The sequence below is a fragment of the Camelus bactrianus genome, chromosome 19 (genome assembly GCF_048773025.1).
Source record: "Camelus bactrianus isolate YW-2024 breed Bactrian camel chromosome 19, ASM4877302v1, whole genome shotgun sequence".
In the NCBI taxonomy this organism is placed as follows: Eukaryota; Metazoa; Chordata; class Mammalia; order Artiodactyla; family Camelidae; genus Camelus; species Camelus bactrianus.
This window is the reverse complement of record NC_133557.1, coordinates 14,292,406-14,312,020: the sequence shown is the minus strand read 5'-3', so window position 1 is coordinate 14,312,020 and position 19,615 is coordinate 14,292,406. Positions and strand designations below refer to the sequence as shown.

At 56.7% G+C, this 19,615-nt stretch overlaps 1 protein-coding gene across 6 annotated transcripts in view; it reads right to left on the bottom strand.

Moving 5' to 3' along the window:
* Positions 1 to 407: 407 nt before the first annotated feature.
* SRC (SRC proto-oncogene, non-receptor tyrosine kinase) overlaps positions 408 to 19,615 on the bottom strand; it is a 50,609-nt gene continuing 31,401 nt past the window's right edge. For all 6 annotated transcript variants that reach the window (XM_074347258.1, XM_074347255.1, XM_074347259.1 and 3 more), the window contains 10 exons: positions 18,753 to 18,852; positions 11,206 to 11,304; positions 10,922 to 11,025; positions 8,986 to 9,135; positions 7,374 to 7,529; positions 5,243 to 5,422; positions 4,122 to 4,198; positions 3,214 to 3,367; positions 2,923 to 3,054; positions 408 to 2,614 (listed from right to left, as the gene is read on the bottom strand). In XM_074347258.1, the coding sequence (XP_074203359.1) occupies positions 2,406 to 2,614; positions 2,923 to 3,054; positions 3,214 to 3,367; positions 4,122 to 4,198; positions 5,243 to 5,422; positions 7,374 to 7,529; positions 8,986 to 9,135; positions 10,922 to 11,025; positions 11,206 to 11,304; positions 18,753 to 18,852 (1,361 nt within the window). In that variant the 3' untranslated portion in view covers positions 408 to 2,405. The remainder of the gene's footprint in view (positions 2,615 to 2,922; positions 3,055 to 3,213; positions 3,368 to 4,121; positions 4,199 to 5,242; positions 5,423 to 7,373; positions 7,530 to 8,985; positions 9,136 to 10,921; positions 11,026 to 11,205; positions 11,305 to 18,752; positions 18,853 to 19,615) is intronic.

The window sequence follows — 19,615 nt, the reverse complement described above, 5'->3', positions numbered from 1 at the left end:
CTCCTAGGAAACACACAGCATGCACACAGCCACATCTCCCCATGAGCACATCCACAACTCCACCCGGGCATGACAGCCCCGCGGGAGCCCCCAGAGTGTCAACTGCCACCATCCACCCAGGGCATCTGAGTCCTCAACTGCTCACACTTCCAGAGTCTTGGGCTTCACCTGGTGCAGTTCAGACACAAGCAAGGTTTCTGCCAGGCACTCGCTTCCCAGACGCAGGTACAGATATGTACACAGAGCCACATCCTGGAGATCTCCAGTCTCAGTCCCTTCCTGGCCTGAAGTCCTCCAGCAACCAGTGCTGCCTGCACAAAAGCCCCTCTGACCACAATCTGTCCTCACATCCCACCCTCTTACTCCCCAGCACACAATAGATACTCAAGAAAGCACTGGCCACACTCTGAGGTCTGTTTGTGTTTAATCAGACAATATGCAAAGTATTTACAACGGATTCCAAATCCCCCCTCCCTACCCCCACAGGCCTGGGCCGTGGAATGTGGGACCCCAGGCCCTGCCCAGAGCCAGGGGTCCCCTAGGCCTCTGCATAGTCATCTGAAATCTACAAAACACTGTTTGCTTGTTTAAAAAAAAAAAAAAGACAGTATTAGGACACCTTATACAAAGGGCGTTGGGCAGTCAGAAGGGGATTTGAGAGCACACTGGGGTAAGTGAGCCCAGATTTGACTGGGACGGACGGGAGGAGACTTGGGTAATAAACATGTATGAAAAGAAAAGTTGAAATTTCATAGGCAGGCACCACTTGGCCTCCTTCCCCGCTGGCAGGGCCTGGCTGGCTCGAGAACCCCTGGCAGCGGGAATGTTATTGCTATGATGGGGGACTGTGGGTGAAATGTACATGTCTAGGGGACAAAGCAAGGGGCATTTTTACATGTTAAATATGGACGCACATGGAGGGATACACACGTGTACACGCGCACACACACATACACACACACAGGGGCCCTTAAGATGCCTACAAACTGTCAGCTGTCCCTTTTAAGAAGGGCACACTGAGGCCCAGGGAGAAGTCACCATTATTCCAAGGCTGAACAGCAGAACTAAGGCCAGTCTCCTGATGCCACCGGCTGGACTCACCATGTGATGCCAGCCACAGGGTCTGGTCAGGAGTGGGGCAGTTGCAGAGGCCCTGGCCACGTATCGAGGCAGACTTGCAGCCCAGAGAGGAAGCAGGGGCTGCCCACGGGCACACAGCCAGTCCTAGTGCGTGGCAACAGACACCCTTGTCCTATCTCACCACAACCTCGGCACTCCTTTCCCTCCTCATGAGTTAAGGGGTGCCAACTTGGGGAGGACAGCAGGGGCCAGGGGTTGAAATGACACAGGACAAACTGGGGGAAGTAGGACCTGGGGTTCTTTCCTGAGGCCAGGGCCTCCCAACCACTTGGATCTTCTACTTCTGCTTGATTGCCTCCAGAGCCTGGGAGCTCACTCCCTTTCACGGCCGGCTAGCTCCAAACATCAAAAACCACCCACATTCTGATTGAAATCTGCCTCCTACTTCTCTCCTCCTGAACTGCCCTCCTGAGTGAGCAGTGGCAGCACGACTCTCTCTGCTATCCGTAACCCATCCTCAGACCCCTTGTCCCCTGGGCTGCCCCAGTCTGTCCACAATGCCTCCAAGGACAATCTTGTTGGTTCCTGAGGAAGACAGAGGGAGCACCAGGTTCCAATCCTGCCTCATCCCTGAACTGCTCTGTGCCCTTGGGCAAGTCACACCCCCTTTCTGGACTCGGGTTTCCCCATGGGTAATATGGGGACAAGGAATTGATGATCTCTAAGGATCCCTCAGGTCTAAGAAGGGCAGGGCTTAAGGGGGGATGTCCACCCCACCCACCATCAAGTCAAGCTAGGCAGCCCGAGAGCCACGCAGAGGGGTCTGGACCCAGCGGCCTCCACCAACAGGTGTTTCAGAAATGGACGGCAAAGGGCAGGGTGGCAGGCAGGCCAAGGGCCCGGGCCCATCACTCCTCTTTGGAAAGGCTCTTCGGCCAGCTCCGTAGACAGACCTGGGATGGCATGGAAGTGGGAAGGAGCCAGTGCGTGGAGTAGGCCGAGGCTAAGGAAAGGGCGTCCTCAGCCCCACCCCTTCTTCCCAGTTCCTCCTGCTGAGAAACACAGGGCTCTGGGAGGGAACAAAGGGAGGAGGCATGTGGCTGGGATGGAGCCAGGACACGGTCACTGCACAGCCTTGGACCCTGGCCCCAGGGCTGTCTCAGGCCGCAGGCCCTGCCACAGAAGAGGGAGGGGCCTCATCACTGGCAATTCAGCCCCACAGAGGGGCTCAACGGTGGGCAGGCATAGAGAGGCCAGACCCCACATTAGGGGCCACCCAACCCAGGATCCAAGCCAAGAAGGCAGTCCGGCCTGTAGCCTGCGCCCTATAGGTTCTCTCCGGGCTGGTACTGGGGCTCAGTGGACGTGAAGTAGTCCTCCAGGAAGGCCTGCAGGTACTCGAAGGTGGGCCGTTCCTCCGGGTCCTTCCGCCAGCACTGGCACATGAGGTCATGCAGAGACTCGGGACACTCAGGCGGGCAGGGCATCCGGTAGCCCCGCTCCACCTGGTCCAGCACCTCGCGGTTCACCATCCCTGTGGGCAGAGAGAGGCAAGAGGCAGCTGGCTCCAGTGAAGGAAGTGGAGCAGGGGGAAGCTTATGGGGACAACAAACATGCCTTCCCACCTAGGACAGGGTGGCTGTGACCATGGGTAAGTCCCTTCCTAAGGCTGGGAACCCAGACCAAAGAGAGAGCCTAAGATCAGATGTTCAACCTCTTTGTTATACAGATGGGGAAACTGATGCCTGGGATGGGGTGTGACTTGCCCAAGGTCACCAGGATAGAGGGGTCACCAGAGCATGGGCAGAAGGACCAAAGGTGGGCTGTGGGGAACCCTCTTACCAGGGTAGGGCACCCGTCCCTTAGTTGTGAGCTCTGTCAGCAGGATCCCAAAGGACCACACATCGGACTTGATGGTGAACCGGCCGTAGAGCGCGGCTTCTGGAGCCGTCCACTTGATGGGGAATTTGGCACCTGCAGGAGCAAGAAGGGTCAGGGGAAGCTCAGGAGGACATGACTGCTCCGCCAGATAGGCACCATTCTCATCCCCACTTGACAGAGGAGGAAACTAAGGCTCAGAGAATGGGGGGTGACTCCCCACGGCCATACGGCATCGGTTGGGGCCCTGCCCACCTTGCCGGGCTGTGTATTCGTTGTCTTCAATGAGCCGGGCCAGCCCGAAGTCAGCCACTTTGCACACCAGGTTTTCTCCAACCAGGATGTTGGCAGCACGGAGGTCTCGGTGGACATAGTTCATCCGCTCCACATACGCCATGCCTGAGGCAATCTGTAGGCAGAACCCCAGGAGCCTGGCTCAGGGGCTGTCTGTGCCCTTCCCAGGCTGGGGTCACCCCCAGGAGTAAACAGCCAACCAAGTGCCCTGCCCTTCCCAGTTCTTTAGGTAATGACATCAGTTTACAATAAATACTGTTGGCATAAAAAGCAGGACCAACATCTGGCGGGAGGCAGGACTGCAGAGCAAAGGGCAGAGGGGAGGCACAAGATACATCCAGGGAAGTGGAATGACCATAAAAAAGAGGCCCCAGATGCCCCAAGACACAGATAAGTGCCAGGTCCTGTCTATAGTCCCAAGTCCCCTCTCTGAGAAGCCTCAGTTTCCTCATCCATCAAAAGGAATAATAACCATCTCTACCTCCCAGATTGTGATAAGAATTAAATTAAAAAGTGGTTGTTGAGCACCACCTACAGCAAGCACTAATGCATGTTTGTTGAGTGACTGAATGACTGAAGAAAACTGAGGCCTGAGGTCCCACAGCAAGTCAGTGACTCCTGATGCCCAGGTAAAGCCTCCTTCCTATGCCCAGAACCACCACTCGCGCGTTGGTGGTATAGTGGTGAGCACAGCTGCCTTCCAGAACCACCACTCGCAGCACCTGTAAGTGGTCCCAGTAATATATGTGCTGAAATCAGCAAGTGTGGGGGCAATCAAAGCAAGTTTCCTGGAGGGGGCACTCAAGAGATCAGCCAGGTGGGTCAGAGTGCTCAAGGCTAGGTGTGGGAGGCGAGAGGGGCTGACTCACCTGAGCAGCCATGTCCACCAGCTGGGGCAGCCGCAGGTACTTGCCTGTCTCTCCCTTGAGAAAGTCCAGCAAACTCCCTGGGCAGAGAGAAAGCAGCTCTAGCCCCCAGCCAGTCCTCCCTGAGCCAGGAGGAGGTGATTCCCAGATCTTGTCCACCAGGGCAGGCTGGCCTTGCTCTATCCACAAAGCAGATTTTTATGTAAACCCATCTCTGAATAAAGTCTTAGTGCTTCTCATTCAAAAGCCAAGCAGGATGGGAAACAAGAAAATGTCCACCTCCAGGTGGACAGAACTGCAATATAGCCACACTATGGAATACTATTCAGCAATAAAAAGGAACAAGCACACAACAAGAAAGAACCTCAGATATAAGAGATGATATATGTGAATTTCTAGAAGAAACAAATCTATGAAGGCAGAAAGCACATCAGTAGCTGTCTGGTTTTGGGGTTGGAGACTACTGTCTACAGAGGGGCACAAGGGGGCTTCCTAGGGTGATGGAGATCGACATCTTGATTGTGGTAAGAGATACACAGGGTATCCATTTATTAAAACTTATTGTGGGGAGGGTGTAGCTCAAGCAGTAGAGCACATGCTTAACATGCACAAGGTCCTGTTCAATCCCCAGTACCTCCTCTAAAAATAAATAAACCTAATTACCTCCTCCTCAAGTAAAATAAATAATACAATAATAAATAAATAAAATATAAAAAAAACCCTCACTGGACACTTAAAATGAGTATATTTTATCATATGTAAATTATACCTCTATAAAGTGGAATTGTGAAAAATAATTAATTTCAAAACTGAGTAAAGGAACTTGACCCAGATGTGGCTCAGCTTGGAGGATTGGGGGAGTTCTCCTTCCAGCCCCGGAATGACAAACAGCTCTAGAAAACCAGCAAACGGGGTTGGGGGACAGAAGATACATTGTGGGAAATTGTTAAAAACAAAATGCAAGGAGAAAGGCGACCTTTGGTTTAAATTTCCACTGACATGGGAAATTGATTCTATACCATTCCACCTTTAAAGATGTACACTCTAGATCTGGTGGGAAGGGAAGCGCCCCAGCACCCTGGCGAGGGGCTGCCCGTGTCTCCACGCCATCACCCAGGCCTCACCCTTGTTCATGTACTCCGTGACAATGTAGATGGGTTCCTCGGACACCACCGCGTACAGCTGCACCAGTTTCTCATGCCTCAGTTTCTTCATGACCTGGGCCTCCTGCAGGAAGGCCTCCGGAGACATTGTGCCGGGCTTCAGGGTTTTGATGGCCACCCTCGTGGTGCCGTTCCAGGTCCCTGTGTGGAAAGGGAGGCAGGCTGCCTCAGTGGAGGGCCCTCATTCCCACCCAACAGGGAACCGGGATCTGCCTGCCTGGGTATCAACTTCAGCTCTGGCCTCCCAAGCTATGTGACAAGCCCAGCCTCTTTCTGAGCCTCAGTGTCCCCGTCTGCAAAATGGGCACAAGGGCAGGCCGCTCCTCACAGGGCTGTTACAGGATTAAATGAGTATCAGGTACATGCTCAAGAAAGAGTAATGCTATTAGAATTCTGATTACAAGAAATGTCCCCCAAAGCAGCACATTGGCCTGAGAGCTGGGAGACCATGGTTCCAACACAACCACTCTCTCCGGGCAGTCACACTCCTTCTGGATAACTCATCGAAGGTGCTTCAGGTGTCGGCAAATGCAATGTGTATCGGGGGGCTGGGGCTGAGGCAGAGCTGGCCTCAAAACAAAGCCACCAGAACAAGGCTTGTCTCAAGCCACACTCCCCAAAAAGTAAGGCACCCCACTAAGAACGAGGGCTTAGAGGTCAGACCGACAGGAGTTTGGCTCCCACCTCCACTTCCCGCCAGGAGTGAGACCACAAGTGAGTCAGTTCCCCTCTCTGAGCCTCAGTTTTCTCGTCTGGAAAATGGGGATGCTACAGTATCCACCTGTGGGGCTGTTTGAAGATTAAATGAGATTTGAGCCACTGGGCCCAGCCCGTTGTGAAGACACAGTCAGTAATAGCTGCAGCTGTCATTTTATTATTACCTGGTTTTTAAATTGTGAGGCATTGGGGGAAGCTGAGTTCTAAACTGGTGTGTTTAATCTGAGTTTTCCTCCCAGCTGGGCCTGAGGCTCCTTTGATGAGCAGCCTTGGGTCCGTTCCTTCCCATCTCTGGGTCTCCATCAGACCCAGGTCTGTGGTGCTCCCGGCACAGGCCATCTGAGGATGTGTGCCTGGCACGTCATGAGTCCACCCGGATCACCCAGGGAGGAATGAAAGTGTCCCCCACTGACTCCACCGCACACACGGGCCAGGAACGAGTTTTGCAGCCACCAGAATAGCTGATGCTCTGGATTTACCAGGTTTTGTGTCTGTGCCTGGGAGCTGGCTTCTCATCCTCAGCTCAAAGCCAAGGCCGCCTTTTTCCTGACTTGGCCTGACCTCCAGCCTGCAGACCTTTGCCCCTGCAGTGCCTGCCACCCAGGAACTCCCTCCGCTCCCCTCCATCAACTCTCCCTCTAAAGGGAGGAAAGTGGAGACAGTGATACCAGGTAGTCACTGCGGCTCAGATGAAATAATCTTGAACACAGCACACGGCCATCCCCGCACTGGAAGCGCAGCCTCATGACCACCAGGCCTCCCTCACCCCGACCTCCACCATTCCTGCGTCAGCAGAAACCAGTCAGCTGGAGGGGGCCTGGTTTTGTCAGGGCTGCATGGCGTTTGTTTTCAAGGACGCTTTGGCCACTTCTCCAGTTAGACGGGAGATCGTAAACAGACCCTGCACCTCCCGGCGCTCCTTCTGTGGGCAACTCTTCCCACAGCTGAGACTAACGTGTGGACGCACGCGGGCCAGCCTTCTCTCAACCCCGCCGGTGGGGCCTAGTATCTCCAGCCCCATTTTACGGTTGGGAAGATCAAAGCTCAGAGTGAAGCCACCTCACCCATTCCACACAAGTCCCTGGGGAGTTGCGATGCCCAGCCCTAAGCAGCTCTTGGTAAACAGGTGCTACGGTCTGCAGAGGTGGGGGGTCCACACCCCAGCTTGCTGCCAGCCACCGCTGGGGAGTTCCGTGCTGACACAGGGCCCACTACTGAGCAGACGTGATGAGACTCATGGAGGCAAAGGCTGGGAGGACTAATGGAGCCTTGAGCTGCCACACAGGATAGACATCTGTCTGGTTCTCAGAGGGGTGACACTGAAGTCCCCCCAAGGGGCCCAGGGTCTCCTCCTAGGGGCAGGGCAAGGCCTTACCCATCCACACCTCTCCGAAGCAGCCCTGGCCCAGCTTGACCTCCAGCCGCAGAGACTCCCGGGGGATCTCCCAGGCATCCTTGGCCAGACCCTGAGTCTGTGGCTTGGATGTGGGGCACACGGTGGTGAGGCGGTGACACAGGCCATCAGCGTGTTCTGAGGACAGAGGCAGAGAGGTGGAGATCAAGCTGGGCATCCGCCCGGGGGCCTCCATGTCCCATGGTGTGCATGTGGAGACTTACACACCGTATGCACACAGCCCTCAGGGACATGCAAGATGGCCTCGAGGCCAGGTGTCCACACCTGTGCGTACACACCCTCCCCAACACAGGCCCATATTGCCTCAATGCATTTGCTCCCTGAATCATTCATTCATTCATCAGACTTTAAGGGGGGCTACCTATGTGGGTGCCAGGGACCCAGTCAGAGACAGACCAAGTGGAACCCTGTCCTCAGGGAGCTCACAGTCCAGGGGGCACCCAACTTCTCTTAATCAACTCCCAGGACCACGAGTGGGACAGAGGGGAGGTGTGCGAGCAATAGCAGGTGGGCTGGGTGGAGTTCTGGAAGGCTTCCTAAAGGAAGTGGTCCCTGCACTTGGATCTACAGGAGGGTGAGTGGTTGACGAAGGAACAGCCCTCCAGAAAGAGGGCACACTGCATCGTGTGTGTGCAAAGGCTCTGAAGGAGGAACAAGCCGCTGGGTTGGAGGAACGGTGGAGGCCAGGGGGACCACAGGGGCACAAATTGGGGGAGGGCCCCTGGTAAGGCAGGGAGGCCAGCTGAGGGTCTTTATCCTAAAATTCCAAGGTAACCCCAGAGGGTTTTGATCTGGGGGAACAGGGTGCAGAATGAACCCTACAGTGGTGGCCAAGGGGACAGGGACGGGTGGCAGATCCCAGAAGGAGTCGGGAGGCCCAGCTGACAGAGGAGGAGTAGTTGGTGCTCTCAGGAAAGGCCACACCTGCACATGGAGGCCACAGTCACATGCCACAGAGACACAGGCACCCACAGAGACCAGCCCACACGGGAGCACAACGGCCACAACACTTCAGTCCTCCAGGGCAGCCCTGGACATCCAGATGGGTCGGCCTCACTCTTGCTCTCATGACCTGTGCATGTGAGCTCCCAGGCCTGCTGCTCTCTCCCCCGCTCTCTCCCCCTCTTCGCTTCAATCGATGGAGCTGCCCCCTCCTTCCCAGTAACCGGTTCTAACCGGTTCTAGGGTTGCAGAGACAAATGACACTGGCCTATGCCCCCTCCTTCCCAGCTCACTCCTCCAGGCAGCCCCCTCCTTACCAGGCAGCCCCCTCCTTACCAGGCAGCTGTGGAGGAGAAAGGGGAGGGAGGGGCAGTGGGGGGCAGGGAAGAGGGGAAACAGGAAATAGACGCACAGGGAGGAAAGAAGGAAAAAAGAGGGGGAGGAAGGAGAGGGAGAGGAGGGAGAAAGGGGAAAGGAAGAAGGCAGAGGGGAATGGAAGCCCACATCCTCAGGGTGATAGACGTCCAGGCCCTTGTCAGCCCAAAGTCGCCCTCCTCAGGATCTGCAGCTCAGAGGACGGGCCGAGGCCCCCCATCCCAGGGGGCGTCCTCTCTGCCGCCCCGACACTCACTGGAGTAGTAGGCCACGAGCTGCTGCAGGCTGCTGAACTGGGTGCGGGAGGTGATGTAGAAGCCACCGCTGTCCAGCTTGCGGATCTTGTAGTGCTTCACATTGAGGCCCTTGGCGTTGTCGAAGTCGGACACTGAGAGGCAGTAGGCGCCTGCAGGGCAGGCCACAGGGGAGCCGTGACCACCATGCCGGCGCCCCCACAGCTGTAAGCACACCTACCCGACACAGCAGGGCGGAGCCAGGTCTGGTCCAACCCGTCTGAGCACCCAGCTCTGGGGCAGTCACCCGGGTAGGGCCAAGTGACAAAGGGGCACCTGACCGGAGAGCCTTTCCATGCACCCTTAGCCTGGCAAAACCTCTGAAGCCCAAGTGTGCATCCCAACTGTGTGACCTGAGCAAGTCGCTTGCCCTCTCTGGGCTTTGGTTTCCCCCTTTGCACAATGGGGTTACTTCCAGGGCTGCTGGAAAGATTGAATGAGACCACATGTAAGAGGGCCTGGCACACAGTAGGTGCTCAATAAATGTTCTCTGGGAGCCTCAGAATGGCCCCAAGTGCCTGTGTGTCCCTGGCCTAACTGCCTCCCCTCTCTGGGTCTGCCCACAGGAGCACTGTCTGTGCCCTGCCCCTTCCTGAAGACTCCAGGCTCAGGCAGGAGCCAGTGGTTGGCTGAAGGCTGCCAAGGCTAAGCTGGGCCAGCCCTGGTGGCCCGCTCCCTGTTCCCCTCGAGCCTGGAAAAGCTTTGGGCTGGAGAAGTTTCCTTCTGCCCAACAGGACTGACTAGCCCTGTTAAGAGACGCCTGGGGTGGCATCAGGGAGCAAGGCTGAGGCCCAGAGGTGGGGGGCAGAGACTTGAGCAGCCAGAGAAAGCCTTTCTCAGGAAGCAGCATACAGGGATCATCCTAAAAGCCCCCACAGCCCACAGAACCTCTGGACAGAGTTCAGGTAGGGGTTACAATCTCCAGTGTAAAGAAGGGAAAATGAGGCCCAGAGAGGGAAAGCAGCTAGCCTCAGGTCACCCAGCAAGTCAGGCACAGAGCTGGGACTTGAATCTATACCCAGGTCTCTAAAGCCCATACTGGACAACCATGATTTGCTGCAGATGGCCCAGGCCACGTGCATGTAGAAGCCACAGGCCCGAATTTAAGGCCAAGTCCTGACCACACGTGCACACAGGCAGGCATGCCCGTGTCGAGTGGCCACATGTTCACAAAGGCCCACATTCCCCAGGCCCCTGGGCACAAGGACAAACCCACAACAATTCACTCCCACACAGCAACACACAGACAAATCCATCCCCACGTGTGCACACACATGCCTGGACCCACACACAGCATGCACGGCCACATGACCGTTCATAAATGCACACGCAGGACATGGATGCCCTGCTTTCCCATCTCCTGCTGAGTCCTAGGCCCACAGGAAGCAGAAGCTGCGTTGCCATGGTGATGGGGAGTCTGCAACCCACTTGTGAAGGGGCTGGAGAGAAAGGGAGGCAATCAGTCTCTGGCAGAGGGGTGAGACTGGCGAGGAACAGAGGCCAGGACTGTTGGCGGAAGGGCAAGGCCAGGTCTCAGCACCCAGACCAGCCCCTGAGGCCCCTGGAGAAGGGGAAAGAGAGGGGCCCATTGCATGAGCACCCTCCCTGGGAATAGCCTTTTGCTATATGATTCTCAGACCTCCTGACAACCTGTGCCCATTCCTCACCTAAGGAACCTGAGGCCGGAGAAGCTAAGCATCAGCTCTTGATGTACCTCTGGCCACCCCAGAGAACTCAGTGTTCCTCAAATGTACTTCTCTGTCTTTGATCCTGTCTTTTTCTCCAGCTGCAGGGCTTTACCCACCCAACTTCATATACCAAACTCCTATTCATTCTACAATACCCAGCTTAAATAATCCACAAGACTCAGTTCCCACTGGCCAGCAAGAGGGCTCATACCTTTTGTGGTCTCGCTTTCTCGCACTAGGAAGGTCCCTCTGGGGTTCTCCGCATTGAGCAGTAACCGCTCTGACTCCCGTCTGGTGATCTTGCCAAAATACCACCTGGGGTGGGAGGGAGAAGGATGATGCTGGTGTCCAGGCTTCCACCCACCCACAGTGCCACCTCTTCCTCCTGGGATGTGGTTAGGGCCCTGGGTAGACAGACCTCCCGCTCCAGCCCAGGAGAGAAGTTCTGAACCGGCAGTGATGGTAGCCAAGCAAGAGGCCAGGGCTGATACTCACTCCTCGGCCTGGATGGAGTCAGAGGGCGCCACATAGTTGCTGGGGATGTAGCCCGTCTGTCCTGTGCTGAGCGAGTGAGCCAACCACCAGTCTCCCTCTCTGAGCAGGGGGAGGGGGAGGGAGCAAAGGAGAAGGAACCATCAGCAGTGGAGCCTGAGGTCTGCAGTCTTCATGAGTGCTGTGCTGGGGGATTGAGGCCGAGTGGGGTGCAGGGAACAGTGGGATCAGGCCCCTCACAGCCTGCAGGGCCAAGCTGGCCTGAACTCTTCCTCTCCCCACCCGAGAGGCCTCTTGGCAAAAGCTGACTCAGATGACAAGGTCTGAATTCACAGGGGCAGCATCCTGGGACGGGAAGTGATCTGCTCCCCTTCAGAGAGATCAAGCCATCCCAAGATGCCAAGAGCCACTGTGGAACTGGGGGAGGAAGTACCCTGTCTCTGGGGAGCAAGCAAGTTGTAATAGGAGAAGATTTCCGCCTGAGAAGGATATCAGATCAGACCTTCAAGGCCTCCCCAAGCCCTGAGATTTGGAAGCCCAGGCCTGGGAGCTGGTGAGACTTGAGGGGAGGCAAGGGTGGCCCTTTGGGGGCTTGGTGACAATCTAGGCACCAACCCTGCAAATTGGAGCAATGCTCGCCTTTGTCACAGATCGTGCGCCACACCTTCAGGGCTCCTAGGCCTCCTCCTGCAGTCTACCCAACTATGGGGGAACCTGAGGCCAGAGGGGGCTGGGACTTGCCCAAAGTCACACAGCGAGTCGTGTCAGAGAGAGCTGAGCTGGCAGAGCCCCAGTGCCCAGGGTACAGCTACACTAATTGCCCCATGAGGAGGAGGAGGAGGAGGAGGAGATGGGGACAGGGCAATGGGGGCAGGAGAAGGCCCTGGCAGGGCGGGTCCCCTGGGTCTGGGTGGGAGTGGGAGAGGGGCAGAAGTACCTTTGCAGCCATCTGAATGTGAACCAGGTCTGGCTGGAGCGGGGGTCCAGAGACACAGAGGAGGGAGGAGAAAGCGAGAGCCCAACAGGAAAGAAGAGGCAGAGATGGGGGTGGTGAGAGAGAGAGGCAGAAAGAGTGAGGGAGATAGCAGGAGAGCCAGGCAGTGCTGGGGACAGGGGGCCAGGCGGGGCAGCCACAGAGGCCTCGCATCCAAAGCAATCAGAGGAGACAGGGAGAGAGTCCATGGGGATTGAGGGGAGGCCCATTGGGCTGCCTGGGCAAATAGGGTCTAGCCCCCTCCCATTCCCACTGTGCAGATGGGAAGACTGAGGCCAGACAAGCAAAGGCCTCTGCTCAAGGTCACACAGCCAGGCCCAGGCTCCTGACTCCCAGATGAGAAGGAATCCTTCCCTACAGGGTGCAGTGGGGCTTGATGCCTTGCTGAGCTTCTCAATCCAAGGCTGCAGTGGACCTCACCACAACCCTCAGAAAATACACAGCAAGCAGGATGTGCTCCCCCATCTCCACCGCCGGGACCCAGAGAGAGAAAGGCCCTTGCCCACAGCCACAGTCTGGCCTTGAACCGGGATCCCAGGCTCCTGGGTTTTCTGAACTGCCCTTGACCTATACTCTTCATCCCATTTTGAAGATGGAGAAGTTGAGGCTGGGAAAGGGTAGGGCTGAGGGAGCTCTCCAAAAACAGGTTAGAACAGGTGAGCATCCCCAACCCAGGGGCTCAACCAGGTGGGCCAAGGCTCAACCAGAGTGTGGGTCTCTTCTGGATAGAGTGAGGCAAAGAGATCACCGTTGGGACAGTGAGAGCTGACTTGGCTGTGGGATCACTGCTAAGGCAGAGGGTCTCTGTGGGTGCGAGAGGGCCCTGGAGTAAGGGGACAGAGCCCACCTCAAGGAAAGAAGCCCTTAGATGCCCAGGACTTCCATCTACCTGCCTATGCGTACCCACACTGTGGGGTCCACACTTGCCCGTCCCATTTGACCCTCAAGGCCACCCTGCAAAGAAGGAAGGCAGGTCTCAGCTCCCAGATGGAGAAAACTGTGGCTCAGAAATGTCTAGGGACCAGCCCAAGGACACACAGCACTCAGGCTGGAGTAACCCAGCACTTTCTTCGTGGACTTGGGAAATCTGAGGCATGGAGCCGGGCAGAGACTTGCCCAAAGCTACACAGCAAGGACTCAAATCACAGGGAAGAGCTGAGATCTTCCAGTCCAAAGTCTTCATTTTACCAAAGGTGAAAATAAGGCACAGAGAAGGGCAGTGCTTTGCTCAAAGCCACACAGCGAATCAACGGCAGAGCAAGGGTGAGAACCACGGCCCCTGTGTGCCCACAGCCAGGCACAGCTGGCCTTCTGGACCCCTGCAGCCTCCTGAGGCCTCCCAGAGGCTCAGAGACCCTTGTGGAAACCAGAGAAAGATGGAGAAGGAGGCAGCAGGGCCAGGGGGTGCAGGGCAAGGGACTGGGTCTAGGGTCTAGGTCAGAGACTACAAAATGAGGCAGACTGACAGAGTTTACAAGCCAGCCAGCCTCTGGGAAGCCCCAGCCACCCACTCAAGAGTGGGAGGTCAGCAGGAGCACGTTCCCAGAGGCCAGCCACACAAGGCTCCAAAAGTAAAGCGGGTTCAGCTCTGCTGACATCACCTGGACTTCAGCTGGCAGAGCCTCCAGCTCCCTGCCATCAGCCCACATGCGAGTTCGGGCTCATGGTTCAGTTTGGGGGTTTCATTTCACAAGGGCAGGGATGGAGGTGCACTGCAATCTCACTAAAGGATCCAAGGTCCAACTTCAGCCTGGCCCCAGCTTGAGAGGTACCTAAGGGCTTGAGGGCCAGAGTCAGACCACTCTGGCGCCACCTCAGCTCACCACTTGCAGGCTGTGTTACCTGGGCTCTGCCTCGGTTTTCTTATCTGCAGGGTGGGCATACTCATGCTTCCTTCAGAGGATGTAAAGTACCAGCCCAGGGCCTGGCACACAGTAGGTGCTCAATGTGCATGAGCTCTTAGTATCTTAATTTAACTAAAAAAAAAGAAAAACAATTAAACTTGCAACTCTGTGGTACCCCTCCCCACTCCCCAAAACGTTTTTTTAAAACCGAAGCAACTCAGTTCCAGTCTCCAATAAGGATCTGCTGTGTGACCTTGGGCAAGTACCCTACCCTCTCTGGGTCTTAGTTTCCTAATCTATAGAAAAGAGGCAATGTTCACAAAATCTCCCTTGTGGGCAAAGTATGTAAACCAGTCAGCATCAAGCCAGGCTTTGGGGAAGCTAATTACTGTGATTAGCATCTGAGCCTCAGTTTTCCCACCTGTGAAATGGAGACATCAAGCCCCATCTTCTCATGCCAATGGTCTGTGAGGCTCAAACCTGCCTCAGGTGGCTGGGAGCTGACTCTGCCCTCACCGTGAGGGGCCCCATAGACCCCAGATCAGTCCAGTCTGGCGGGGATACCAATTTGATTATCCCTCAGTACTCAATGTCAGAAGTAACAGTGGCGTTAACCTAATAGGTTGAGCAGATTCATTGCATCCGGCACTTCCTTGGGGCCTGGTCCTCATCAGATGATAGGCAGGAAGAAGGGACAGCAGGGAATCACACACGTTCCTTGCCCAACCCTCACCTTCCCACATGTGGCCAGAGGAGAAAGCACTGGACCAGCAGTCCCTGAGCTATGATTTTCCATCCCCACTGCTGTCACTAGCTGTGTGACTTCAGGCTACTGACCTCACTTGTCTGAGCCTCAGGATCCTCTTTTTGGAGCCTAATCCTTGTGGCTAATCCAGGCTGGCATGTGGATCGGGAGAGTGGCAGCTCTGGAACCTAGGAAGTTGTGCCAGTTTGGGTCCTCCTATTTAACCCATTTGGGCTTTGGGGACTGGTCAGAGAAGCACTTTGGGGATTGCAGGCAAGCCAGGGCAGCTGGGCACGGCCCAGGCGGTCAAGTTCCTGAGACCTGAGGCCTGGATCCACGGTTGGTGGGGAGAGAGCAGGGTGAGGCCAAGGTAGGTCATGTGAGGAGGGCAGGAGGGAGTCCCTCACCCCAAGGGCGGGAAGTAGAACTGGAGAGCAAGGGCGCAGAGGCCAGTGCCCGCTGGGGAGCTCCCCCAGAGAAGCTGCTGGAATCCGGGTAGGAGGAAGGGCAGTTTAGGAAGCAACCCAGAGTCAGACTCAGAGGGGCTCCAACTTCTGGAGGGCGGGGGCTCAGGGCAGTCACACCTCAGACCCTAGTGGGCTTCCTCGGGCCCAAGGCCACACAGCTCCCAGGATTCCAGGACCAGAATCATTTGTCAGGAAGATCCAGGGAGCAGGGTCCCCAGGCCGCTACTGTGAGGACCCCAACCCAGCCAGCCCTAGCCAGACCGCAACAGACAGGCACATCCTTAAGCTCTCCTCCCCGACTCCCAGCCCAGCCACAGGCTAGATTCAGAAGGTCCTTCACCTGCACAGGCTGGGTGTTGGGCAGGGGGCAGGCGATTAATAATAATGGAACCTAAGCAATTATAGTAGAAGGACACACAGGGTGTCCCTGGATGAGGTACGAGACCTCAACACCTTAAACCTGGGTAAATCGTCCACTAAGGTCCTTCCCCCACCCCGATCTCATTACCCTTCCTCTTCCCCTACTGCCAGCCCCCAACTCTATGGTGCTGACTTCTCAGGCAAAGAGCAGCTGAGCGTTGCGATGTGAAGAAAGGCTTTGACCTACCCCCACCCTCCAACTGGGGTGCCTCACTGCCCCACCTACCCCAAGGGCTTCCCACGGATGGGGCTCCATCACTTCCAGCACCCCCTCCCCGGCGCCCCCAGGCCTGGCCACACGTCCCCCCGCCCATCCTGGGAGACAAGAAGAAGGAAGGGAAGGGGCTGGACAAAGGAGTGAGGGCTGCCCTCTAACTCTGGGTGAAAGAGGCAGAATCAAAGTTTCCAGAGCCTTCCCTCTGGCCACACCCCCGAGACACCTGTCCCATCGTTGCTCGTTGAGATCCTCTAGTACTTCAAAGCCTCCAAACTGAGGCTTCCTCTCTGCTTGGGCCCTTCCCTCCCATCTCCTCTGTGCCTCCAAGGAGCCCCTCCTCCAAGGACCTGGGGTCATACCTACCCCCCCACCTCTGCTCCACCTAGCTGTGTGACCTTGAGCAAGTTATTTCCCCTCTCTGGACCTCAGTTTCCTCATCTGTAAAATGGAGCAAATAAACATTTCCACCTCCCAGGGCCATGGTGATGTCTAAATAAAACAACGCAACTAAGAGGGCTCAGCACGAGACCAGGGCACAAGAAATGGTGGCTGTTTTATTACTGTTCACGCATCTCGTGCACCAGCACACACTGGGCAACCCCCAGTGTACTGAGCAACAGGTGATGGGGGACCCAGAAATGTGGCAGGTCCAAGAGCAGCCCTCAAGGATTTCTTAGTTTGGAGGGAGGCAGATGCAAATAGCTGGAAATCATAAGAGAACTGGGACTCGGACAGGGGGCGGGGGTTGGGGGGTGGGCAGGGAAAGCCCCCTTCCCCAGGGAGAGCATCTACCCAAGTTCCAATCCTGGCTTTGCTACTTGGTAGCTGTGTGACCTTGGGCAAGAGCCCTCACATCTCTGAGTCTCAGTTTCCTCATTTGCAAGATGGAGATGGCCCCTCCCCCATCACTACAGCCCTGGAGGAACTGCAGCAGAGTAAATACAAGGACATGGGTAAAAATGCCTGGTACCTCTTTCCCCTTTTGCCTCACAAAGAAGGCAGTCCTGAGCTGGATCTTGAGGGATGAATAGGAGTTTGCCAGACAGAGATGGGAGGAAGAGCTTTTCAGGCAGAGGGAACAACATGCACGAGGGCAGGGAGGCATGAACAAGCAAGACATGCTTGGAGATGGTGGAGATGTCCAATCTCCTTAGCCAGGCCTTTGAGGATGCTCACAGATCCTACTCTACCCTCTAGAATCTTCTCACCCTTCCACAGCCCTGAAGGCATCCAGCCCCCTCCAGCACTGCACCCTCCCGCAAGCTGCCCTGTGAGGGGGACTGCCTTCTACCACCCCCACCGGCCCTGAGACTTCACTGTGCTTCTTTCAAGTTCATGCTTGAACCTCCCAGCTCCTGTGGTTACACAGAAGGGGGTACACAACAGGGGCCCTAAAGCTTGAGCTGACTCTGGCCCCCAAGTCTGCCTGCCACTTGGTCTGCATTGGGGCTGGGTCCTGGCCACACTCTGGCTCCAGGAGGGCATGGCCTTCTCCACCCAGGCCTCACCAGGCCCACACTGGACTCCGCACACAGCTGCCACTCAGTGTGGGCTAAACGGGGAGGGGGTGAGCTAGCGGGAGGGGGAGGGGGAGGAGGTATGATGGGGAGTGACAGGGGCGATGCAAAGACCCTCCCCTTTCTCAGCCGGGGGTTAAGGTCAGGATCTGGTCAGACTACTAGGGGTGAGGACAGAAGCTGGGGAGGCTGAAGGGGGTGCAGCCAAGGGAGCCAGAGACCATATGGAAGCACATGCAGCCAGCAGCCCCACCCCCACCAGCAAAGCGCCCCCACCCAGCCCGCCGCCCCTGGAGTGTGTACACACCTGACATCCACCTTCCTCCTAAGGGCCAGCGAGAGAGAAGCAGAGAGAGGGAGAAGCTGAGAGAGAGCTGGAGGGAGCAGGTGCAGGCCAGGAATGGGGAGGGGGGTCCTCGAGGCTGCGGGGTGGGTAGGGGGTGGCAGAGAGGGGGCAGGAAGCCCTACAAGGGCAAGAATGCAGCAGGTGTGGAGCTGTACCCTGCCCTCTGTCAGCAGCTCCGTCCCCACTGTGATCACCCCCAGGCAAATGACCTAAAGCTTATACCGCCCACCCCCCAAGACAGGTCTTGCACCCCACCCACACTGCACCCTTGGCAGGGAAAGGAGAGGAGGAGGGGAGGAGGGGAAGGACCCCCATCCCTTGGCTAGAGCCCCACCCACCCCTCACCAGTTCATTATCCCCACTCACCGGGGCCCCAGGGCCTGGCAGGGGCCCCCATCTCCCCCATATGCCAGCTCGGCCCTGGGACGCCCCACCCTGAGGCTGGAGTCCCCGAACCAGAGACGCCCTACCGGGTGCCCTGCCCACCACGCCCTATCCCACCACCTCATCTCCATGCCGCATCCTGACCCCTCCCACACTGGGCCCCCAATATGGGTCCCCCAACCCCTGCCCAATGTAGGCCCCTCCCTCTACAGCTGGAGACTCTGGCTTTACTGGCTGTCCCAGAACCCCCAGCACCTGTGGACACAGCCCCCAGCTCCACAGGCCTGGCCTTCTGCAGTCCTGGGTCCCAGGCCGGTCCTGCCCTGACCACATGCCCCTCTGCGGGTTCTGGGATCTGGAGTGCTGCGCTCTCTTGACCAGTTACTGAACTCGGATCCCAGCCCCTGGAGCCCTCCCGGAGCCCCGCCCATGGGCGCCTGCCTCATCACTCCCTCAGGCCCCAGGACCATCCCTGGACCTTGGCTGCCTTGATGCTCAGCTCTGCCCGCTGCCCACCAAGCTGCCTCCTGGCTCGGTGATGCTCAGAAGTGGCTCTGGCCCCAGACTGGGCCCAGGGTCGGGGTCCTGAGGGGCAATGGGGAAGGGGGCCACTCACGTGTTGTTGACAATCTGGAGCCGCTCCCCTTTCTTGAAAGACAGGTCAGTCTCTGTCCGTGACTCGTAGTCATAGAGGGCCACAAAGGTGGTCACGCCACCTGCAGAGGGGGTAGGGCCTGTCAGACCACCAGGGCCATGGCTGGGGAGAGGGGTGGACAGGAGAGCCCTGTATCCTGGGGGGGGGGGGCAATTGGTCTCCCATCTGGCACACAGTAGGAGCGCCACAACTATTTCTTGAACAAATGAATGGGCATTGTGTGTGGGTCTGTCTCACTTGGGGGTGTGTCTGCGTCTGTGTGTTCTTACTGCATGTATGTGCATCTGTAAGTCTGTGGGTCTCCGGGATGGCGTTTCTAGCTGAGCATGTGTGTCTTTGAAGGACTTCTGACTGCATGTGTCTGTATCTCCATCTGAGAGTATGAGGTTTTTTGTGTATGTGTATTTGTATTTGTGTACATTCACGCTGGGTGTGTGTCTGTGCCTGGAGGGGGCACATCCACACGTCCCTGAGTGTGTCTCCACGTGCATGGTTTCTGTTTACGATGGTGTCTCCAGCTCAGTACATGTACATGTCCTGTATGAATGTCTCTGAATGAGCTGCTGTGTGTGCACGTGGCTCTGTCTGAGTGTGTCCAGGTAAGAGTTCATGTGCTTTTGTGAGTGTCTCCAGGACCACATCTGCCTCTGTAAGCATCCCTTGCCTGGGGATGCTATACCCACAAAGTGCCAGCAGAGGGCGCAGGGGCGCATCTCGGCACTGGGCCAGCCCTCTAAGGACCGGAGCTCCCTTTCTCCCTCCTAATCCGCCCCACCCCTTTGCCACTCACCTCTCCGGTCCAGATCCATCTCTGGGCCGACCAG